The sequence below is a fragment of the Erythrolamprus reginae genome, unplaced genomic scaffold (genome assembly GCF_031021105.1).
Source record: "Erythrolamprus reginae isolate rEryReg1 unplaced genomic scaffold, rEryReg1.hap1 H_7, whole genome shotgun sequence".
NCBI lineage: Eukaryota > Metazoa > Chordata > Lepidosauria > Squamata > Dipsadidae > Erythrolamprus > Erythrolamprus reginae.
The window spans coordinates 580778-606565 of record NW_027248528.1 but is presented as its reverse complement, the minus strand read 5'-3'; the positions used below and the strand labels follow the sequence as shown (position 1 = coordinate 606565).

Sequence of the window (25788 nt, the reverse complement as noted above, 5' to 3'; positions counted from 1 at the left end):
CACTCCCCAGGGTCACATTTTGTGCGATGGGCAGGTATATAATTTTGATAAATAAATAAATAAATATACTCATGGATAAGCCCATCCACAGATGACCCTTGAAATTTTAATCAAAACACCCTGAGAAATGGATAATCTGTGGATTACCCATAGATAAGCCAATTGTGAAACTTAATACATATAAACATTTTGAGCATCAGTTTATCCACAGGTGGCACATTTTTCCTGGTGTTTTGGTTAAAAATTGAAAGATCATCTTATCTGCAAGTAGGCTTATCAACAGGTATGCATGGCAAATTATATTTCTTGTTCAGAATGTTTAACATGCAAGATAGTATTTCCTAACCAGCTTCTATGCCAATGTCACTCACACAAAATACACACACAATAGGCTGCACCTATTACACTTTAGCTGGTTTTGAAAACTTAAGCAGGATTAGTTCAGCTCGGATGGAAGATTGGGATGGGAGAAGATCTCCAAGATTCACGGGGATCTGCAGGGAGGAGGTCAAACATTCAAGATTGCAGCCACTGCCTTGCAATTGAGGTTCTACCTTTTTAAAATGTCTGTGACATATCTAAAAGAAAGAATGGGGCTTCAACTGCATGGTTATCGCTGCCGTTTTGGCTTTTCTGGTCCTGCAGCTGAGCTCTAAACTGTCTAAGTCAAAATCCTAGCAACGGAGCAGGCTTTTGTGAAGTCTTCTTTAATTGGATTTACTGAAAGAAGAGGGAATTAGATTTCAGCAGTTTTTCATAGCTTTAACAACTTGAAAAGGTATGGATTCCAACCTACAGAATTCTCCAGTCAGCAAAGCTGGCTGGGGAATTCAGGAAGTGGAAGTCCACATCTCTTCAACTTCTGAAGATTGAGAAATACTGGATTATAAAAATCTTAATCACTGGAGACTTTCTCTCCTGTTCCCATTTAATTTCTAAGTGCACTAAATTAAGACCTTCTCAATTCTTTTTCTAGAGCTGTGTGACAGACGTGGGAGATAGGTAATGTTTGTTTGTTTTTTGACAGAAGGAAAAATGGGCAAATGTGTGCAGGATTAGTAATTTTAATTATATCCTGCCTTGGTGACAAATAGATTTAAGGAATTAGATCTGAGTGCCCGAAGAACTATGGACGAAGGTTCACAACACCATAAGGTTCACAACACCACGGATAAGATGGAGTGGCTGTGGGTTTTGCCTCCCAAGGACAATTCCATCTGTCCGTCCATTACCCTGGGGGGGGGAATTATTGACCCCCTCGGAGAGGGTCCGCAACTTGGCCGTCCTCCTCGATCCACAGCTCACATTAGGGAACCATCTTTCAGCTGTGGCGAGGGGGGCATTTGCCCAGGTTCGCCTGGTACACCAGTTGCGGCCCTATCTGGACCGGGACTCATTGCTCACAGTCACTCATGCCCTCATCATCTCGAGGTTCGACTACTGTAATGCTCTCTACATGGGGCTACCTTTGAAAAGTGTTCGGAAACTTCAGATCGTGCAGAATGCAGCCGCGAGAGCAGTCATGGGCTTACCCAGGTATGCCCATGTTTCACCATCACTCCGCAGTCTGCATTGGCTGCCGATCAATTTCCGGTCACAATTCAAAGTGTTGGTTTGAAGCCCTTCATGGCACTGGACCAGAATATCTCCGCGACCGCCTCCTGCCGCACGAATCCCAGCGACCGATTAGGTCCCACAGAGTGGGCCTTCTCCGGGTCCCGTCAACTAAACAATGTCGGTTGGCGGGCCCCAGGGGAAGAGCCTTCTCTGTGGCGGCCCCGACTCTCTGGAACCAACTCCCCCCAGAGATTAGAACTGCCCCTACTCTCCTTGCCTTCCGTAAACTCCTCAAAACCCACCTCTGCCGTCAGGCATGGGGGAATTGAAACACCTCCCCCGGGCATGTTTAATTTAATTTATGCATGGTATGTTTGTGTGTGCGTCTGTTAGTATATGGGGTTCTTTTAAATCTTGTATAAATTTTAAAGTTTTCTGATTATTTATGATTTGTTCTATCTTGTGTGAGCCGCCCCGAGTCTTCGGAGAGGGGCGGCATACAAATCTAAATAATAACAATAACAATAACAATAACCATACAAGAGGTAGCAACTGAAACCATCCCAAAGAAAAAGAAATGCGAGGAAGCAAACTGGCTGTCCGAGGAAACTTTGTAAATAGCTAAGGAAAGAAGGGAAGCAAAAGGCAAGGGAGGAAGAGAAAGATTCACCCAACTGAATGCAGAATTCCAGAAAATACTCTCCAAAAAGACCTTGACGCTGTTTCTGAGTGGTCTAACACATGGCAACTCCAAATCTCAACTAGCAAATGCTCTGTCCTACACATTGGGAAGAAGAATCTGAACTCCAAATACGAACTGAATAATCAAATTATCACAGATAACCCCCACTCGGTTAAAGACCTCGGTATACTAATAACAAAAGAGTTAAGTGCCAAAGTCCACTGCAACAACATAGCCAAGAAGGCTTCAAGAGTTGTAAACCTAATCCTATGTAGCTTCTGCTCTGGCAATCTCACACTGCTTACCAGAGCTTACAAAACTTTTGCCAGACCCATCGTCGAATAGAGCTCATCTGTTTGGAACCCATATCGCATCTCAGACATTAACACCCTTGAAAATGTCCAAAGATATTTCACCAGAAGACCCCTTCATTCCTCCGCTCAAAATAGAATACCCTACGAGACTAGACTTTCAATCCTGGGCCTAGAAAGCCTAGAACTAAGATGCCTTAAACAAGATCTAAGTATTGCCCACAAGATCATATGATGCAACGTCCTGCCTGTTGGCGACTACTTAAGCTTCAACCACAACAACACAAGAGCACACAACAGATTTAATATTAACTGCTCCAAACTTGACTAAAAAATATGACTTCAGTAACCGAGTTGTCAAACCGTGGAACTCATTACCAGACTCCATAGTGTCATCCCCAAACCCCCAACACTTTACCCTTAGATTATCTACGGTTGACCTATCCAGATTCCTAAGAGGTCAGTAAGGGGCGAGTACAAGTGCACTAGAGTGCCTTCCGTCCCTTGTCCTATTGCTCTCCTATATCTCCTATACCTTTCTTCTATTCCTATATCTCTTCTTCTATTCTTTCATTGATATGTTCTATTACTATATCGTCTTTTCTATTATTTCTTAGATATATTTTACTATGAGTATCTCCTCTATAACCTTCATCATGTATTTTACTACGTGTATATATATACAGTGGTACCTCAAGATACGAACCCCTCGTCTTACGAACAACTCGTGATACGAACCCGGGGTTCAGAAAAATTTTGCCTCTTCTTACGAACTTTTTTTGAGTTACGAACCGGCGTTCGGAGACTGCTGGGAAGCCGCGCGGCTGTTTTAAAAGGTGACAGCCGGGCGGCGGGGCTTCCCACAAGCCTCCCAAACGCCGGTTCGTAACTCGAACAAAGTTCATAAGAAGAGGCAACATTTTTCTGAACCCCGGGTTCAGTTCAGGAGGTTGCTGGGAAGCCCCCAGCCCGGCTGTCACCTTTTAAAACAGCCGCGCGGCTTCCCAGCTGTCTCCCGAAGCCGAACGCGGAAGTTCGGCTTTGGCGTTCGGCTTCAGGAGACAGCTGGGAAGCGGCGCGGCTGTTTTAAAAGGTCGCAGCCGGCCTTGGGGGCTTCCCAGCACCCCCCGAACTCCGAACCCGGGTTCGGGGGGGGGGGGGTGCTGGGAAGCCCCCCAGGCCGGCTGTCACCTTTTAAAACAGCCGCGCCGCTTCCCAGCAGTCGCCGAAAGCCGTTTTTTTGCAGGGTTTTTTTGGTTGCACGGATTAATTGACTTTACATTGTTTCCTATGGGAAACAATGTTTCATCTTACGAACCTTTCGTCTTACGAACCTCCTCCTTGCACCAATTAAGTTCGTATCATGAGGTATTACTGTATATATGTACTCACTAAAACCCTCATTGTGTATTGGACAAAATAAATAAATAAAAATAAAAAAATAGCTAGAAGTGATAAGAATGCCTTCTTAAATGAACATTGCAAAGAAATAGAAAAAAACCAATAGACTGTAGAGTGACCAGAGATCTCTTCAAGGAAATTGGAGATATGAAGGGAACATTTCATGCAAAGATGGGCATGATAAAGGACCAAGATGGCAGAGACCTAACAGAGACAGTAGAGATTAAGAAGAGATGGCAAAATTACACAAAGAACTATACAAGAACGAGCTCAACGCTCCTGATAACCACGATGTTGTGGTCACTGACCTTAAACCAGACATCCTGGAATGTGAAGTCAAATGGACCTTAGTAAATCTGAGCAACAGCAAAGCTAGTGGGGGTGAAAGTATCCAAGCTGAGCTATTTAAAATCTTAAAAGACGATGCAGTAAAAGTGCTACATTCAATTTGCCAGCAAATTTGGAAAACTCAGCAGTGGCCACAGGATCGGAAAAGGTCAGTTTTACATACCAATTCCAAAGTAAGGCAATACCAAAGAATGTTCAAACTATCGCACCATTGCACCCATTTCACATGCTAGTAAAAGTATGCTTAAAATCCTACAATGTGGACTCCGGCAGTATGTCGATCGAGAACTACCAGAGGCACAGGCAGGATTTCAAAGAGGCAGAGGAACTAGAGATCAAATTGTCAACATACCCTGGATCATGGAGAAAGCTAGGGAGTTCCAGAAAAAACATCTACTTCTGCTTCATTGACTATGCTAGTCTTTGACTGTTTGGATCACAACAAATCGTGGCAAGTTCTTACACAGATGGGAGTACCAGACCATTTTATTTGTTTCTTAAGAAACCTATATGTGGGTTAAGAACTGTATACGGAACCACTGATTGGTTCAAAATTAGGAAAGGAGTCCAGGAAGGCTGTATATTGTCGCCCTGCCTATTTAATTTATATGCAGAGCATATCATTCATTCATTCATTCATTCATTCATTCATTCATTCATTCATTCATTCATTCTATTCAATTTTTATGCCGCCCTTCTCCTTACATTCAGGGCGGCTTACAACATATTGGCATTAGCACTTTTTAACAGAGCCAGCCTATTGCCCCCACAGTCTGAGTCCTCATTTTACCCACCTCGGAAGGATGGAAGGCTGAGTCAACCTTGACCCGGTGATGAGATTTGAACCGCTGACCTACAGATCTAAAGTCAGCTTCAGTGGCCTGCAGTACAGCACTCTACCTGCTGCGCCACCCCGGCTCTTATAATTAATGAGAAAGGCAGGGCTAGCTGAATCTGACTAAACAATGTCGTTTGGCGGAACCCAGGGGAAGAGCCTTCTCTGTGGCGGCCCCGACCCTCTGGAACCAACTCCCTCCAGAAATCAGAATTGCCCCCACCCTCCTCGCCTTTCGTAAGCTCCTTAAAACCCACCTCTGTCATCAGGCATGGGGGAATTGAGATACTCCCTTCCCCCTAGGCCTATACAATTTATGCATGATATGCTTGTGTGTATCTTTGGTTTTTTAAATAAGGGTTTTTAAAATTATTTTAAATATTAGATTTGTTACATGTTGTTTCATTATTGTTGTTAGCCGCCCCGAGTCTACGGAGAGAGGCAGCGTACAAATCTAATAAATGAATGAATGAATGAATGAATGAATGAATGAATAAATAAATAAATAAATAAAATGAATGCATACATGCATGCATGCATGAATGAATGAATGAATGAATGAATGAATGAATGAATGAATGAATGTATGGCTGTGAAAGTTGGACCATAAAGAAGGCTGAGCACCAAAGGATTGAAGTCTTTGAACTTTGGAGCTGGAGAAGATTCCTGCATATCTTTTGAACTGCAATCAAACCGGTCAGCCCTAAAAGCCACCTAATGAGAAGGAAGGACTCACTGGAGAAGAGCCCAATGCTGAGAAAGACTGAAGGTAAAAGAAGAACGGGACGACAGAGAACGAGATGGCTGGATGGAGTCACTGAATCAGTTGGCCTGAGCTTAAATGGATTCCAGGAGATTGTAGAGGGCAGACAGGCCTGGAGGAACTTTATCCATGGAGTCGTGATGGGTCAGACATGACTAACAACAACAATATCAACCCTGCCTTTATTGTTAATAACTTTATTAGGTACTTTTATTAGCTATTAGGTACCTTTATTAGGTATGCTCGATTCAAGGGGGCGGGCATACCTAATACTCTTTCCTGTTCCTATATTTAATAATAATAATAATAATAATAATAATAATAATAATAATAATAATAATAATAATAATTTATTGGATTTGTATGCCGCCCCTCTCCCCTCTTTTCCCCTGGACAACAATCCTATGAGATTAGCTGTGCTGGGACAGAGTAATCGATCCAAAGTCAACCCCTCCCCAAGCTGGCTTTCATCCTTAAGGCAGGACTAAAAACTAAACCTGGTGATTGGCCAGGCAGCTTTCATGCCTAAAGCAGGACTAGGACTCACAGTCTACTAGTAATTGGCCCAAAGTCAACCGGACGGCTTTTGTGCCTAAGATGAGAATAGAACTCACAGAACCTTTGTGATTGACCCAAAGTGACCCAGCCAGCTTTCATATCTAAGGCAGAACTAGAATTCCCTGTCCCCTGGTTTCTAGCCTGGTGCCTTCTCCAACTAGTCCAAACATATTTTCAGTCCCTAGGAAGCCTGCCGTATTTGGGAAATTGGACAAGCCATACAAGAGAAGAACAAAGCCCCTTCCATATTGTTTCCCCCCAAAACTAACACGTAATGCACATACATGTAAGGTATCAAGCTCGTATTGATAATACATACTCACACAAGGTTATGTGGCTGTGTGGGACTAGAATTGAGACAGAATAACAGGGATGTAAATTTGAGACTGTGCTTACCAAAGATATCCACACAAGAGTTTTTAAAGAAATCAGATTGGTGACCCTTTGACATCATGCTGGATATGAATGAGGGTCAGGGCTCTGATCACATGCGTGTAGCCACTTGACCTGTTATGACCCCTTTCTGGCAGACTGCCCCCCCCCCACGAGGGCTTACCTTACAAGCACCTGGAAGGAGATGTAGTTTGACATAAGGGTCAGCCAAGCCATTAAAATCCATTGGCTTCAGTCCCTGGGAAAAAAAAAACCACAGACATTAATTCCACTCTATTTACACTTCATAAAAATCTGTAGATATTCTCAGACATCCAAGTCATGGTTGTCCCAAAGGTGCTTTTTTCCTGGAGCCAACTGGGCTTTATTGTTTTTTTCTTTGAAGAGGTTTTGCTTCTCATCCAAGAAGCTTCTTCAGCTCGAACAGGATACTGGAGAATAGAAGGATTTATTTTTCTTGCAGACAATCTGAGTATTTTATTGGCAGTTCTGTGTTAGCAAAAACTTCAGAAGAGAAAGATTAAGGGGTAGTGATTTCTGACAGTCTCAAAATGGGTGAGCAGTGTGGTCGGGCAGTAGGAAAAGCAAGTAGGATGCTTGGCTGTATAGCTAGAGGTATAACAAGCAGGAAGAGGGAGATTGTGATCCCGCTATATAGAGCGCTGGTGAGACCACATTTGGAATACGGTGTTCAGTTCTGGAGACCTCACCTACAAAAAGATATTGACAAAATTGAACGGGTCCAAAGACGGGCTACAAGAATAGTGGAAGGTCTTAAGTATAAAATGTATCAGGAAAGAATGAACTCAATCTGTATAGTCTGGAGGACAGAAGGAAAAGGGGGGACATGATAGAAACATTTAAATATGTCAAAAGGTTAAATAAGGTTCAGGAGGGAAGTGCTTTTAATAGGAAAGTGAACACAAGAACAAGGGGACACAATCTGAAGTTAGTTGGGGGAAAAATCAAAAGCAACATGAGAAAATATTATTTTACTGAAAGACTAGTAGATGCTTGGAACAAACTTCCAGCAGAGGTGGTTGGTAAATCCACAGTCACTGAATTTAAACATGCCTGGGATAAACATATATCCATCCTAAGATAAAAATACAGGAAATAGTATAAGGGCAGACTTGATGGATCATGAGGTCTTTTTCTGCCGTCAGTCTTCTATGTTTCTATAACAGTTGGTCATTTGCAACCTTTTGCTTCAACAACCTTCTAAAACAGTGGTTCTCAACCTTTCTAATGCCGTGACCCCCAATAAAGTTCCTTGTAGTGTGGTGACCCCCAACCATAAGCCTAGCGCCAATTCTCCCAACAGAGATTTTAGCTGATTGGCAGGAAGGTCAGAGGGACACCCACACTGTGAATGCCTGATTGGTCGGATTATAAAAATATGTTTCAAGGCGCCAGAATAGAAGCTTTAGTTCCTAACACCAAGGGAGATTTGTCTTTTTCCCACAATCCCTGTGAAACAGTCATTCGACTCCAAAGGGGTCTTGACCCCCAGATTGAGAACCACTGCTCTAAAAGGATGCAAATTACCAGCTGTCTGCAAGGAATATAAATCCTTCCATTCCCCTCTATCCTGTCGGAGCTGAAGAGGCTTCTAGGATGAGAAGCGACATGTCTTTTTTAAAAAAAACAACCACCAAGAAGTCCAGCTGCCTCCAGAAAAATCACCTTTGGATTATCCGTTGTTCTTTCGGCCCCTCCACATATTCAGAAAGTTCCCCACCCTCTTCAAAATTACAAAATTCCCTCTCAAAAATAGATATTTGTGTTCCCACTCCACTTTATGGAGGTGATACTCTGGGCTAATTTCATTTCAGCTATAACGGCTCTAAGCAGTAAAGTCAGCTCCATCCTTTCCTCAAAATTACTTGCTGATTAAAGGGGAGGGTGGCAGGATATATTTATTAAAATCCTTCTGGCAAGGGATTGGTTCAGGTTTCCAGTGAAGAGTATCTTTGTCTTTTTCTCCACAGGCAGCCTTTTTTTTTGGGAGAAAGGAGTAGCTCTTGGTGTTCGTTTTTTCACTAAGACAATCTGCAATTTAGAGAAGAAAAGAATAACAGGAAATAAAAGATTGAGAAAGATAAAGTGTGTGTGTGAGAGAGAGAGAAAGAGAGAGAGAGAGATAAAGAGAGAGAGATAAAGTTGATGTCTGCATGTAATGGAGCTTCTTACTACAGGTAGTAGTAATCCCCACTACATGTACAGATAGTCCTACTACAGGTAGTCCTTGACTTACAACCAGCACCTGAGTCCTTCAGGATTGGGCAGCATAGAAGTCGAATAAACAAACAAACAAACAAACTGTTCAAAGTTACAAAAGCATTGAGAAAAAAATGAAAACCATCCCTCACACTTGTGACCACTGCAGCATCCCTACAGTCAATGTGGTCAAAATTCAGGTGTTGGCAACTGGCATGTATTTATGACAATTGCTGCTGCCCAGGGGATCACAAGATCACCCTTTGTGAGCTTTCAATGAGCAAAGCCAACAGGGGGGGGGGGGGAGAGCTTTATTCACTTAATGTGTAGCAAAAAAAAAAAAGGTTGCAAAATGAGGTCCAATTCATTTCACAATTGCCTTGCTTAGCAATGGAAATTTTGATCTCAATTGTTGTCATACACTGAGGACTTCCCTGTATTTCCTTCAGCTCTGCCCTGGAAGAGGAGGGCTCTTCATAGGCAAAAGCAAAAATAGCAGTCTGAATGATTAAGACCCGCACCCTGGGATAGGTCTGCAGGGCTTACGGCTTAGAATCGTAGGGCTGGAAGCAATTCAAAGGCCTTTTAATGTAATTCCCTGCTCTAGGCAGCAGTGACGGCGAACCTATGGCATGGGTGCCATAGGTGGCACATAGAACCATACCTGCCGGCATGCGAGCCATAGCCCTAGCTCAGTTCCAGTATGCATGTGTGTGCCGGCCAGCTGATTTTCGGCTCACACGGAGGCTCTAGGAGGGCATTTTTGGCTTCCAGAGGGCCTCTAAAGAGTGGAGGAGGGCGTTTTTGCACTCCCCAGGTTCCAGGAAAGCCTCTGGAGCCTCAGGAGGGTGAAAAAGAGGCCTACTGGGCTCACCAGAAGTTAGGAAATGGGCTATTTCTGGCCAATAGAGGGCCTCCAGGAGGGCCAGGGGAGGCAATTTTCGCCCTCCCCAGGCATTGAATTATGGGTGTGGGCATTCACGCAAGAGCAATAGCGTGTGTGCATGAGCTTTCAGCACCAGGAGGGGAAAAGGCTCGCCATCACTGCCTTACACCATATCCAGGTCAAAGGATTGTCTTGAAAGCCTCCAGTGATGGATCTTCTTCAACTTCTGGAAGTAAGCTGTCCTACTGGGTAATTGTTCTCACTGTGAGGATTCCTCCTTACTTCTATGTTGGATCTCTCTTTAATAAGCTTCCAAACATTGCTTCTTGTCTTGCCTTCTGGAATTTTGGAGAATAAAGTCGATCACCTCTTCTCTGTGACAACTCCTTGAGTACTGGAAGACAACTATCATATCCCCACTAATCCTTCTCTTCGTTAGACTAGACCAGTGATGGCAAACCTATGGCACGGGCGCCACAGGAGGCATGCGGAGCCATATCTGTTGGTACGCAAGCCTTTGCCCTAGCTGAGCTCCAACGTACAGGTATGTGCCGGCCAGCTGATTTTTGGCTCACACAGAGGTTCTGGGAGGGCGTTTTTGGCTTCCAGAGAGCCTCCAGGGAGGATGGGGGAGGGCGTTTTTACCCTCCTCCAGCTCCAGGAAAACCTTTGAAGTCCGAGGAGGATGAAACAAGAGCCTACTGGGTCCACCAGAAGTTGGGAAACGGGCTGTTTCTGGATTTGAGGGATGGAAGAAACTGTTTTCGCCCTCCCCAGGCATTGAATTATGGGTGTGGGCACTTGCACATGCACGATAGCGCACACGTATACTCTTTGGCACCTGAGAAAAAAAGGTTCGCCATCACTGGACTAGACATACCTAGTTCCCTTAACTGTTCTTTGTACACTTACAGGAGAGTAGAATAGAGTAGAGTAGAATGGAATAGAGTAAAATGGAATAGAGTAGAGTAGAATGGAATAGAGTAGAGTAGAATAGAGTAGAGTAGAATAGAGTAGAGTAGAATGGAATAGAGTAGAATAGAGTAGAGCAGAGAAGAACAGAAGAGAAGAGTAGACTCACAGAGTTGAAAAGGATCTTGGAGGTCTTCTAGTCCAACCCCCTGCTTAGGCATCCTATACTATCTAAGCCTTTCTTCTTCTTCTTTATTAGATTTGTATGCCGCCCCTCTCTGCAGACTCGGGGCGGCTCACAACAAGAATAGTAACAATATAACAATGTAACAAATCTAATATTAAAAAAAAATCTAAACCCATCATTAAAAGTCCAACCCCCTGCCTAAGCAGGAACCCTATAGCATCCTAGCCAAATGGCAGTCCAATTTCCTCTTTAAAATGTCCAGAGTATTGGAGTTCACAGCGTCCGCTGGTAGGTTGTTCCACTGGTTGATCGTTCTGACCGTCAGGAAGTTCTTCCTTATTTCCAGGTTGAATCTCTCCTTGGTCAGCTTCCAGCCGTTGTTCCTTGTCCGGCCCTCCGGTGCCCTGGAGAATAAAGTGATCCCCTCCTCTCTGTGGCAACCCTCTCGTATACCTGTAGGTTGCTATCATGTCCGCTCTGGCCCTCCTTTTCTCTAGGCTATCCATGCCCAGTTCCCGCAGTCTCTCTTCGTAAGTCTTGGTTTCAAGACCCCTGATCATTTTGGTTGCTCTTTTCTGTACCTTCTCCAGAGTTTCAATGTCTTTTTTGAAGTGTGGTGACCAGAACTGAACACAGTACTCCAGGTGTGGTCTGACCAGGGCATAGTAGAGTGGTATTAAGACTTCCCTGGTCTTGGAGTGTATTCCCCTGTTGATGCAACTTAGGATTGTATTGGCTTTTTTGGCTGCTGCTGCACATTGTTGGCTCATGTTTAGTTGATTATCCACCAAGACTTCGAGATCTCTTTCGCCGTCGCTACTGCTGAGAGGGGTTTCTCCCAGGCTGTATGTGTCCAGGTTTTTTTTTTACCTAGGTGAAGGACTTTGCTCTTGTCGATGTTGAACATCATTTTGTTGGTGTGGGCCCACTGTGTTAGTCTGTCCAGGTCTTTCTGTAATTTGAGCCTGTCTTCAAGGGTGTTGGCTACCCCTGCCAGCTTGGTCTCGTCTGCGAATTTGATTAGTTGCCCTTCTATTCCCTCGTCCAGGTCATTGATGAAAATGTTTGCACGTGTACTTGTGCGTGACACTTCTGCGCAGAATTGTCCCAGGCGGATGGGGCGGAACCTCCCGCTGCCGCTGTTACCGTTTCAGAACTGAGAGCAACCCACCGCGAGTTCGGAGCCATTGCAGAAATTTCAGCTAAACTGCCTTGGCTGGAGAATTGCCACAGGGAAAACGATAGACCAGCCAGAAAAATATTTTTAAAACCTCGCTCATATAAACATACTCTCTAAATAGTTTGCCACACAATCTCTAGAGATGCAAAGGGTGACGTTAAGGAAACAGAAACCTGCCAGCTGGGAATAAGGGTCATCTACTCTTTTCGAAGAGAGGTGGACTCTGGGTGAGTTTTGCTGTGGTTCTGAACTGCCGCAGTATTTCCCATGCTTCCCCCCCCTTGCCCTCTTCTGTTGCCACAGCAACGCCAGATGCCTGCGGATACCCAGTTGCCGCGCCGCCCGAGATGCTTGAAGATGCTGCAAGCCCACCAGCTGGGGAGGGGGGGGAAACGAGGGGGGGGGGTGTTGTTTATTGCTGGTGTGTGAGGTGAGGGTCAGGGTTGCTGAAAAGCAGCTGTGGGCGAAGACCCCGGAGATTTGGTTTCTGACACTTGAAGAGCACTTGCCCGACTTCTAAAGGCTTTGTTAGATGGGGTAGAGAGAAGGGGGCTGAGTGTGGCAGGGGAAAAGAGAGGCTAAAATGAGCATTGCTAGCTCCATAATGAGATTTTCCGCCCCGGCGTGGCCTCTTTTATTAAATCAAGGCCGTTTATTGTGAAAACGCAACATGTGATGTGGAAAGGCTGGATACGAAGGCATGGAGGGTTATAGGAACGCAAACAGTGTCTTTTCAGCAAGGCTTCCGCAGCCTCCTGTTCTCCAAGTAAGTTGAGTTGAAGCCCTTATAATCCCCCATCGCCAACACGGGCTGCGTGTCTCTATTAACACACACACACACAAAATTCAGGAGTTGTCCAAACTCCACCAATTTGGAGAAGCTGCTTTGGAAGAGGTTTCTGAGGACCAGTAAAGGGACCAATGTGAGAATGATTACCTTGGCTCGTAGGATGGTGCAGTCAAGGGTGCAGCTTTCTGGATCATAGAGAATATCAAATTCAAGAGTCCCAAGGGATGCTAGAAAAAAAGGCCAGGCAGAAAGGAAAATACATGTTAAAAAGCGATCCGTTTTATCAGTGCTTTCTTTCAAGCTGTCTTTCCAATCCCACTCACAATCTGCAAATTAAGCTCCATCCATCTGTCCAGACCAGTGTTTCCTCAACCTTGGCAACTTTAAGACATGTGGACTTCAACTCCCAGAATTCCCCAGCCAGTCGTGATCCAGACAAATCGACCCCACCCAACCTTGCTTCAGATGAACTGGCTAAAAGTCCCATGAGGCTTGGCCAGCTGTTCTGTCTGGGTCACTCCAGAAGCCAATACCAACCCAAAAAGAGAAGCCAGACACACTGGTAAAAGGCAAAGGTAGTTTTATAAAATTCAAGAAAAACACAGGTAACAGAAAATGTCCTTACAAACAGGAAAATGCTGTATCTTCAGATATATCCACGAAGGCAAAAGTCCATGCAGCAATACAGAATTCTTGCTGCCAAGCCGAGGCTGTAGATAGCAGACCTACACCTCCCACGGGTCTTCCAAAGCTGCTGGGCCACAAGCCAGGAACAGAGACACCGAGAAACAAGACAGGATAACGCAACTCCAAACTGATAACACTCCACATGGCTTCAAGGGCTTGCCTGCCTTTTAAACCCTGCTAAGGAGGACCACACCCAAACCCAGCTGTTCCTAATTCAGTGCTGATAATACTTCTTTAATTGCTCCTTTCTTTGATCTGACCGTCTCTGTCGCATGTCAATGACAGCTTGAGCTTCATTACCTAATGACTCCAAACTACTGGCTGGGGAGAGCCCCCCCCCCGGGGCTCTCATGCTGTTCTCCTTCATCCCATTCCTGATTTTCCTCTCCCCCGTCCGACTGCTCAGCCCCCTCCTCTTCGCTGTCATCCTCCTCTGGGCATGGAGCCAGCAGAGACACAGCCGGTCCCTGAGCAGCCTCAGACTGAATCACAACAGCCAGCATAGCCATCTCTGAACTGGTTTATATCTTTGCATTTGCACGTTTGCATATACAACTGCACAAAGATGGGTTGTGAATTCAAATAATACCAGGGGTGCTCTTATGCTGATGGCTGGCCAACACTGTTCGTAAAAATTCTGTACATCTCTATGTAAATGTTCTCTATCCGTGAGCTATGGATAGGAGTGTACACTTTCATCTTGAATATCTCAAGTGCCCCGCTTCCCCTTCCCTTCTGATAATCTAATTTAGACACTAGTAAAACTGAATGTGATGTCCTGAATTAATTGCGCAAATACAGTAAGACATGTTAGGAGATGCATAATAATTGAGCTCCTGTTTCCCATAGGACAAAGCAAAGAAAGTTGACTTATGTTTCTGAATCAGCCATCAGTAGACACATAGAAATAAAACATATTTACACACCATTCAAAAGAGGGGAAGGCAACTAAAAGACCAGCAGTCAACACCAGATAAGCAAGACAAGAAAAATGAGTCTTTGGAGAGGGGCGGCATACAAATCTAATAAATAATAATAATAAACAAGCAAAAAACAAAACCCTAATTAAGGAGCTACTAAGGAGAAAACCAGGGGATCCCCTTACATCCCCTTATACTGACGAAGTTACCAATTTGGGTGACGAGATATCTGAAAACAAACAACCAAATTCAGAGCGCACCAAGGACTCCACAAATATAAGTGTAGGAATTATTCTACCTTCCTTATCACAGCCTCTTTTCCCCCTGCAAATTAAACTTCCTAGAATACTGTATGTCTTCTCTCTGGGACAGTTGCCCAGTTGTGAATTATTCAGGACCCATAAGGATGTCTGCAAAGATTGTTAAAAAAGCAATCAAGAAGGCGGCTGTGACAGTGCAATTCAAGATCTGTTTGTTTTTTAAGTGCATTGCATATGTGACACTACTAAAAACCAGGCAGAGCTATGATTACATCATTGTTTCTGCCATCTTGACTTTTTGATCATACCTTGGGGACTCACTATTTATTTCTGCTTTTGTTTTTCTCTAGGCCTAGAAAACTCGTTTGGCCTTGGTGACTTAGAGCTTTTCCCTCCCTCCTGTCTTCATGAAAGTATTTACACATTTGGGTGACATTTCTGAGCAAATAAATCCATCCACCCCACCTAGACGTCCCATCTTTTAAAGCTAGAAGGCTTAATCTGAGCTATGTAGGAACAATTTGCAGTACCTCGGTGGCATAAAACAAAACATTCTCTCCTTTATGGGTTCCAAGACATTGTGATTGATCTATAAATTGCATGGATCAATAGTCTGCCACAGTAAAAAGGTTTCTTGGCCTGGGTCATGGACTGCGTTTTGTCAATTTTGGAAGGAAATTTACTTCTACTTGCTTAGTCTCTGGCCTATTGTCGTTGCCCCATTTCACAAATAGGGCGTGTTCACCAAATGTGTGAAGTCACAATTCTTTCTGGCTTGGCTGCGTTGTGTAAGATAGCCATCGTGACCTGTTTATGGCACTAAAGGGCTCAGCAGGTAGTATGCACCCTACCGATTCTTCAATAAACCATGGTTTAGTTATTGTTAGGAAGGAGTTAGCTAGTCCCGAGTCCATAAAATTCAACCAGAAGAGAAGAAAGAGGATGGGCTTCCTCTCCTCACTCGTCAACACCAGGCATTTCTCGCTAGCCAAGCGATAGCCGCCAACGGTTGGGCTCCCTTTCTCTACCTGAGAAAAGCCAGATCCCAGAGCGCATGGCGAACATGCACAAACTGCTGATGAATGATGCATAAGAGATCAAGAGCAAAAAACGTGATGCATTCTCCCTTTCTCCCCACACTTACCCTCTGGTCTTCAGCCAGGCTACACAATTTTAAAGCCACGTGAAAAGGACTTACACATCCCCTACACATATGTTATCAGACTGTACCTCTTTGTATCAGGATACATTTATTCGTATGGCTTTCTGGATGGCTTTCTGTTTTGGTGCATGCCTCTGTCTGATAACATAGATCTCTCTGTCTCTGTCTCCCTCTCCCCTCTCCCCCTTCTCTATCTCTCCCCCTCCCTCTTACACTCTCTCCCCCTCCTTTCTCTCTCCCTCTCCCCCCTCTCTCCCCTCTCCCTCTTCTCTATCTCTCTCCCTCTCCCTCTCTCTCCCTCCCCCCTCTCTCTCCCCTTTCCCCCTTCTCTATCTCTCTCTCACACTCTCTCTCCCCTCCCTCCCCCTCTCTCCCCCTCTCCCCCTCCTTTCTCTCCCTCCCCCTCTCTCTCCCCTCTACCCCTTCTCTATCTCTCTCTCCCCCTCTCTCCCCCTCTCCCGCTCCTTTCTCTCCCTCCCTCCCCTCTCTCTCCCCTCTCCCCCTTCTTTATAGATCTCTCTCTCCCTCCTTTCTCTCTCTCCCTCCCCCTTCTCTTTCTCTCTCTCTCTCCCCCTCCTTTCTCCCTCCCCCTCTCTCCCCTCTCCCCCTTCTCTCTCTCCCTCTCTCCCCCTCCTTTCTCTCCCTCCCTCCCCCTCTCTCTCCCCTCTCCCCCTTCTCTATCTCTATCTCTCTCTCCCTCTCCCCCCCCTCTATCTACATTATCCACTCCTATTGTTGACCCAGAATCTGCGTGTGTGTACAGATGGCATCATTATCTCTAGACACCTGCAGATTTGTGGAAAGTCCCCAAGGAGACACCCAATGTCCTGAGATGTCAGGGACCACCCAGTGTCCCTAAAGAACCTCCCTGTGTACTAAGTACATCTTGATATCGCATTTACTGTGTGCCAGACTTTCTGGGCGATTCCTGTATCTCTTATGTGCTAGCCTTGCTGGAGGGTAAGAAATAGGTATGAAAACAAGAATCTTTGTGTGTTTAGAGCTTCTTCTCCATCTTTGTTAGCTGAATACCTGAAGTTTGTCTCTATTTTACCAAGCCACACCTTAAATTCAGCACAACATTATGTCAGCTTCCTTCCTCCACTCTTCCCTTGTTCTATACCTATCATTCATAAACCTTCCTTCCTTCCTTCCCTTCCACTCCTGCCTCTATTCTTCCCTTTCTCCCTTCCTTCCTACCTTCTTCTTTCTTCCCTCCCTTCCTTCTTTCCTCCCTCTCTCCTTTCTTTCCTTCCTTTCTTCCTTCTCTCCCTCTCCTCCCTCCTTTCCTTCCCTCCCTCCTGTCTTACGAGAGTCGGTGTCTATATGTGTGTGTGCGTACATACACCTGTAGGAGAGCATATAAATGCAATGTCTCTTTTATGCTGGGCTGTGTTAACAGCAGAGGGTGTGGGTTTGTGAGATTGTTTTTGCTAGAGAAGATGCCTGGGTGAACATCTGCATGCATGGGTTGTCCCAGAAACATGGGTGTGGGGCTTCAATAACTCTTCAGAGGCAGGTCCAAGGGAAAAACTGACATCCTGATTTTTTACTACCATGGCATTTTTTGCTGATACCCACAGTTCCTGCAACTCTCTGCACATAGTAGGTATGTGCTTGGACTGAGACAAATAAATGTGCACAGGCTTGACCAAATTTACCAAATATTTTCAGGCTTTGAATATGCATATTTATTTGCCTTACCATAAGCAGAAGCACAAGAAGCTGAGAACGGGGCATGTTTCCAAAAGATTTGGCTATCTAGTATTTCTCCTAGTCCTAAAGATAAATATGTGCAGGAACCAATTCTTTCCTTCATCTGTTCCTCTCCCACTACAACTCCAGTTGCAGCAGGTCACTTCATCCTATTGTGAATCCTGAGAGAAGAATGGTACGTGCATGAAAGCAACAGTTTACCAGATCCAGCCTGCAGGCATTCAGAGGACCACTTAGAGGTCAGCACAGAGTTTTCTGTCTCTTTTTACTGCCACCTAGTGGCTAGGCAGATTTTTGCAACCCCGGATTTGCTAGGTTGCATCCTTTTTCAGAATCTGTTTGCAAGCCGCAGGTCTCGGGGAAATTCACAGGCAGCCTTTTCCCCACATTTGGCCCACAAGCAGCAAATGATAATCCTATGAAGACTTGGAGGTTCCCTCAGCCATTGTGACTACTCAAGCCAACCCCAAATCCCAAGAGGAACATCTTTCAAAGCCCCAATTATGCTGGTTTGTGCTTGAATGACTGTGTATCATGTCTAGTCCCTGTATTGAGAAAGCTGTGACGCAGGGGCCATTAATGCAAAAGTAGCATTTTCTCTGGAAGGAGATGGGAAAGCACTGGTGGTCTCTAAGGTTTGGCACACTAAGCCAGTATCTACTCCGTTTTAGCCTAAAGTTAGCTCTGCTCTGATGGGTTGCAGAGTCAGAGAAGAGGCTCACGGTATCTTGTGATGTCATCTAGGGAGGAGGTGGCTCCCCAGGAGGGAGGGGGTTCATGCCAGAGGAGTAAGAGGCAAACTCAGCTCAGAGGCCAAATGTGAGAGAAAGAGGGTGAAGACAGAACCTCCCTAATGCTTCTCAGAATATACTGTAGGTGCCTACAGAAGTGAAACAATAAAGAACTCAGCTTGAAAGGATTGCCATGTATCATTCTCAATTTTGGGTTTGACAATCTAGAGCAATGATGGCGAACCTGTGGCAGGTGACATATGGAGCCATTTCTGCCAGCACATGAGCCGTTGCCCTAGCTCACCTCCAGCACACATGTGAATGCTGGCCAGCTGATTTTTGGCTCACATAGAGGCTCCAGGAGGGCATTTTCAGCTTCCGGAGGGCCTCTGGGGGGATGGGGGAGTGTTTTTGCCCTCCCTAGGCTCTGAGGCCTGTGGAGGGTGAAAAACAGGCCTACTGGGCCCATCAGAAGTTGAGAAATGAGCCGTTTCTGACCTCCAGAGGGCCTCTGAGAATGGCAGGGGAGGGGATTTTTCACCCTCCCCAGGCATTGAATTATGGATATGGGCACTCGCACACACGCTTTCAGCACCCGAGTGGAAAAAGGTTCGCCATCACCGATCTGGAAATTGTTTAATCACAGTAGATTATGAGTAGTGAAACAATATTGGAGAGCTTGGCCATGCAAGATTTGCATATGAGAAAGATAAGCATGGATTTGTGCATGTGCCGGTTTCAAATTCCGGGTCCAAAAAGATCCCAGATGGTTGAAACAAATTGCTTTTATGTGTCCCTCTAGATGTGAATCCAGCTACCTGAGTCTCTTAAATCTTGCCGGGTACGGAATAGCTTGATTTGGTGAAGGGAGAAGAGATAATATATATTATACCAGTGGTGGGTTGCTACAGGCTCGCACTGGTTTGGGCGAACCAGTACCGGAGGTGGCCAGAGGCTCCGCCCACCCACCTGGATGTCATCAAAAACACTCTGCGCATGTGTATGCACCCATGCATTCCTGTTCCTGAACCGGTAGGAAGGTAAGTGAAACCCACTACTGTATTATACATATTATAAAAATATATCATGTTTTTATTAAGATTTTTTAAATACGTTTGCTCAAAATTGCAACTTTCTCCATTCTGGGTGTGCTGTAGTGTAGAGGACAGAAATTGCCATATCATGTTCTGCAGACCTTTTAAGTTTATCTTTTACTATGGGCCAATGTGCATGTATTATTTTACTGTGCACTGAGTGTGGCTATTTACAATTAAGTATGACTGCCTCGGGGCAAAGACAGGATTCTGTTTTCTAGTTCTCTCTGGCGTTCACTCAGCCTAAAACCTCAAGAGATTCACTAGACTTTATTTCCAGATCAATGTGCAAACTATAGGAAGGTGGAGAAGCACATTTTATAGCATATATGACAAAGAATGAACAAGGTTCAGAACACAATGGTTACATTTAAATATCATAATGGCAGACTTGTTCAGGAAAGTCTCCCCAGAACGTTGGCTATAAATGTGACAAGGGCTCATACAAACATCACTTTTAAGTGAACAGTGTAGGTGGATGAATGTATTGAAGGAAGAGGACTGTATCTCTCTAGAACTGTGAGGGCGAACCTTTCTTTTCCTCAGGTGCTGAAAGAGCATGCGCTTGCGCTATCGCACATGAGCGAGTGCCCACACTCATAGTTCAATGTCTGGGAAGGATAAAAACAGCTTCCCCCACCCCTTGAAGGCCCTCTGGAGGCCGAAAACAGACTGTTTCCCAACTTCTGGTTGGCCCAGTAGGCTCATGTTTTACCCACCCCAGAGTCCAAAGGCTTCCCTGGAGCCGGGGGAGGGTAAAAATACCCCACTTCCCCCAGAGCCAAAAATGCCCTCCTAGAGCCTCTGTGAGAGCCAAAAACTAGCTGGCTGGCATACACATGCACGTTGAAGTTGAGCTAGGGCAATGTTGTAAACATGATCTAAGTATTGCCCACAAGATCATATGCTGCAACGTCCTGCCTCTCGGCGACTACTTCAGCTTCAACCACAACAACATGAAAGCACACAACAGATTTAAACTTAATATTAACCGCTCCAAACTTGACTGTAAAAAATATGACTTCAGTAACTGAGTTGTCGAAGCGTGGAACTCATTACCAGAGTGTCATCCCCAAACCCTCAACACTTTACCCTTGGATTATCTACGGTTGACCTCTCCAGATTCCTGAGAGGTCAGTAAGGGGCGAGTACAAGTGCACTAGAGTGCCTTCCGTCCCCTGTCCTATTGCTCTCCTATATCTCCTCTACCTTTCTTCTATTCCTATATCTCTTCTCCTATTCTTTCATTGATATGTTCTATTCCTATAACTTCTCTTCTATTCTTTCTTAGATATATTTTATTATGAGTATATCATCTATAACCTTCATTATGTATTTTACTATGTGTATACCCACTAAAAGACTCATTGTGTATTGGACAAAATCAATCAATCAATCAATCAATCAATCAATCAATCAATCAATCAATGACTTGCATGCCAGCAGATATGGCTTTGTGTGCAAGCATGGGACTGGGAAATTTAGGAGTTGAAGTCCACAAGTCTTAAAATTGCCTAGTTTGGAGACCCCACTCTATACCATTCCAGACCAATGACTGTCCAATCTCCTCTTTAAAACCTCCAGTGAATAATCCTCGAAGAATTCCGAGTTTCTGTTAGAGAGAAGTTGAGAAGATGAACATTGTTTTCCCTGTGACAAGAGCTAATGCTGAGTCAGTGGCAGCTAATCAATCAGTGAAGATTCCATTGTCCATGTTTTTGAGAACTGTTTTGTAAGACAGACTTGTTTATGACAAACATATTGTTTGCATAAGGTAGCATTTGAGAGAATATGGATGCCAGTGTGGTAGCAAGTTTACATTAAAGTGAAGGATGAACCTCTGGATGGTCATTCACAAAATTTTAATATGCCTTCCTAGGTATGTGGGGGGGAAAAAAAGTCTAAATATGAGTGAGTTGATGGGCATAATATGAGGCAGACTTGCTGGTTCTACTCAAACATCAATCTTAGCCTTGTTTGAATTATTGAACAAACTATGGTGACTTAGATCATAGGTCTTGCTAAGTCATAAACCACGACTGACAAACCACAATGGTTCACATTGGTTGAACAAATTATTAATGAGTCAGTTTGCACATTCCGCTGTCAGAATCAAACTAACTTATTATATGCCCCCACAGAACAATGTGCAAATTGAACTGCCAGCTGTCAAGCATTTCTATGTGGGATTTGTATTGAAGTTGTGTCTATCTTAAAATATAGGAAGAAGAAGAGAGAAGTTGATACGTGAAGTGACAGTCGATGAAAGAGAAATCTTCATGGAATGTGCAATGTAGCCAGCTGTTTTCCTCTTGGAATAAAGGATAGTTTGATCAAAGCTCATGTCTTCTCAACAGACAGGGGAATTATACTTACTGTTCTCATCAGAATCATATCCTTCAGTAGATTCACCTTCCCCTGTTCCTGGGGGTACAGTTGTTCCTTCCCCTCTCATCCTATCTTGGGTCGTCAGCACTCCTTCCAGCCCAGGATGCGGAAAATAAGCTGAGATTTGGGCAATGGGCCTTATCGGTCCAGGGGACACATCAATGGCCATGTGCTCTCGGATAGGAACTGATGCGCGGTCTCCACGGCGGACAGTCATTGGAGGAACAGTCGGCTGTGCTGAAAAAAGGGGAGAGAAATTCACTTATTAGTTTTCATCCTCAGTTGTATACTGGTATGCTAAGATGCCTTAGGCAAACTTGCTTGAATAAAACCCATTGGGCTTGATTTTCAAGGAAATACCTGTCTGGGTTTGTTCTTAATAAAGTGGCATTCAGCTTCTCCAGAAATGGGGGAGTGATGTTTCGGATACTGTATGTAAACTTTTCAAGATTCTACCATGTGGCGACAATGAAGTTGAAATCACCTCTGTCCCTGTTTCTGTCTCTCCCCCCACTCCCTCACTTCCTGTCTCTGTCTGTCTGTCTGTCTGTCTGTCTGTCTGTCTGTCTGTCTGTCTGATCTCTCTATCCATTATGTACCACATTTTAAATCTCCCTCACAGAGCCCTTATTACATTATACATTTTATAGAGACATCAGGTCAATCTACCCTGTGTACTCCTAATTCGTAAATTCTCTCCAAGGCCAGATAAATTTTGCACAAACCTTCTCCTTCAAGACTTAAAACCATTCATTACACGGGCAATAGCTAAATTTTATGTTCCTGCAATGAAAGCAAGATATAATTACCGGTAGTAAAATCATAATGATCTTTGTTTAAAATAATACTTCGGGTTTGATACATCTTAACTGATACCTCTTTATTTACATCCTGACGTTATTATTATTTTTAAAATTATTCAATGTGGCAAACATATCCAACACACTGTCCTCCTCCTATTTTCCCCACAATAACCACCCTGTGAAGTGGATTGCGCTGAGAGAGAGAGTGACTGGCCCAATCACCCAGCTGGCTTTCATGGCTAAGGCGGGACTAGAACTCCCTGTCTCCTGCCTGGTGATTGGTCCAAAGTCACCCAGCAGGCTTTCAGGGCTAAGACAAGACTTGAACTCATGGTTTCCTACTTTCTAGCTTGGTGCCTTTACCACTAGACCAGTGATGGCGAATCTTTTTTTCCTCAGGTGCTGAAAGAGTGTGCGCCCATCCCAGAGCCTCTGTGCAAGCGAAAAACCAGCTGGCTGGCACATACATGCACATTGGAGCTGAGCTAAGGCAATGGTTAGCGTGTAAGCAATATAGGGCCATCACTGCACTAGACCAAACTGGCAGGAATTCAAGGTGGTGAACATGTTCAATACACCCTCTTCCTCTTTCCCCCCCCCCGCAATAACAACCCTGTGGTGTGGATTGGGCTGAGAGAGGCCCGCCCAAAATTGCGCAGCTGGCTTTTATGGCTGAATCAAAAATTAGAGCTTTAACTACTAAACCAAATTGGCTGATAGTTTGATGAATTGTTAGGGGGATATATAGTTTTTGTTTTTATTTTGTATGTATTGATGTTTTAGATTTATCATCTAGGTAACAACTGTATTAACATAGCAATCGAGGAGTGAATGTTATACTACGTGATTTATTTCGCTACTTATTAGAAAATTATTGTATTCATTTGCTTCACACTGTTTTTGTACTTTTAAATTTCGCTTGTCATTGATGAAATAAATATTATTGATTGGTTCTCCCTCTAAACTAGGATGATTGGCAGGTCAAATTTGCTACTTTGCAGGGAGGCAAAGATTTCTTTGTTGCCAGAAGAATTGAGAAATTCAACCAGACAGTACCTTTAAAGGGAACAAACAAACAAAAAACCCTTTGTGTGAGCAAGTATTTATGATGGTGAACTACAATTTGTGTTAGTAAAGAAATACATGTATCTTATACCGGTAGTGTCAAGGAGAAATAACCAATGTTTAAGCTTTGAACTAAACAATTCATTATTTTCTTTGTAAGGTATTTCAGGTAGGTTTCGGGGAGGGGGGGAATTGACAGAAAAAACTGATACTTTCTAGGCAAGAAATGCACCTCTCTTAATCATGGCCACATTGATGTTAGATAGGTTTCTCAACCTTACTGATATTTACACTTCAACTGGCTGGGGAATCCTGGGAGTTGAATTCCACAAATCTGAAAGTAGCCAAGATTGAGAAACATGGGCTAAACCACAGGAAATTGGCTATGTCAAGCAGGCTAACAGCCTAAGGCTATTTACTCTATGTTGACTATGTTTGAATACAACCCCTTGTATTCAGAAACAGAAGTGCAGAAAATGGCTGGTTAGGTATGGTAAGGTAAGGTTTGCTGATGACTGAGAATTCTACTAATTCATTTAGTAGAATTAAACACTTATTGCAATGTTTTTAAGCATCCTTGTGTTTGTTCATTTGCTTGATTTGTATTTCGACATTTTAGGATTCTTCCCAGCCTACTAACAGATTGCATTTATAATCTTTAGTAACTTACTTTAGTTGGAGTCTTCTCAGTAACTCCTCACTTAAATTTGCTACTAAAGAAATCTATGGTTCCCTCGGGTTGACTCAGCCTTCCATCTTTCTAGGGTCGGTAAAATGAAGACCTAGATTGTTGGGGGCAATATACTTACTCTTTGTAAACTGCTTAGAGAGGGCTGTAAAGTACTGCGAAGTGGTATATAAATCTAAATGCTATTCCCCCCAAAAGTGAGTTATCTCCACAACATTGCCATATTCCCATGTATACCACAAATCACCACTACATTCTGTATCATTCAATTCCATCAATTAAGTAGATGTTATAAATCACATTAAAAAGGTACCTTCATTTTTCTATTCTACATGATGACTTTGGGAAAAGAAGACGTTTTCATTTTTTCGATTGCAAATGTAAATCTAATATCTACAGACCTTTATCTATAGGAAAAAAGCTAATACATCAATGCATGTAGGAAATGTTACATAAACATTGAATAAACGAGGAGACTAAACTAGTGATTCTATCGCCACTTATCTTTTTATGTTTTACATAACATTACTACACCCATTTGCGGTTTCTTATAGGGAAGGGACCCAATCCCTTTTCTTTCTTTCTTTTTGTTTATGTTTTTCTGAACTAAACTCCAGGTTTTTCCAGATTTATTTCTCTTCATCCCAGTTTCTCATGGTCCACTATGTGAGTCACTTCCTCACTTCCCAAAATTTGGGCTGGGGACCTTTTTCTGGCTGTTCCCAAATTTTCCCAAACTTTTTCTGTTTGGGTGAATGAAATGAATGATTATTTTATAAAGAGATTTCTTTTTGATCTCTTTCTCCTAACAGGTAAACATTTCAACAGATACTGTTACTGAAATACCATCAATACTGTCCAACTCATCTTTTTCCATTTCCTTTGTTAGCAAGCAGGTGAAAAGTTAGGATGTTGGTGCAGTGAACAAAACTGACGACAGATTTTAAAAAAAATTATAAACATCCGAACTGTACTGTTTGAAATAGCCTGATGCGCTACAAGACTGCAGTGGTCTAGCCACTTTATAGAAATCAAGTTCCACTGAATTCACTGAACTGAGGTCTATTTCTGATAGACAGAGATGCATTTAAATAAAAATAAGAAGGAAAAGGGCAAAACAGGAATGAAATCAAAGGTTACTAGATCACTATGCAACATGAGACATGGAATGTCAGTCAACAAAATTTCAAACTCTAATTAGAACAAATTTTGCAGCAGTGGTCTCTCTCCCCCCCCCCCCTGCCTCCCTCC

The 25788-nt window shown here is 43.8% G+C and overlaps 1 protein-coding gene across 1 annotated transcript in view; it reads right to left on the bottom strand.

Annotated features, from left to right (window-relative positions):
* LOC139155829 (double C2-like domain-containing protein alpha) overlaps nt 1-22198 on the bottom strand; it is a 42586-nt gene extending 20388 nt beyond the window's left edge. The window contains exons 1-3 of the mRNA XM_070731141.1: nt 21970-22198; nt 13171-13250; nt 7012-7086 (exon numbers count right to left, since the gene is read on the bottom strand). Coding sequence (XP_070587242.1) covers nt 7012-7086; nt 13171-13250; nt 21970-22198 — 384 coding nt within the window. The remainder of the gene's footprint in view (nt 1-7011; nt 7087-13170; nt 13251-21969) is intronic.
* Nucleotides 22199-25788: the final 3590 nt, after the last annotated feature.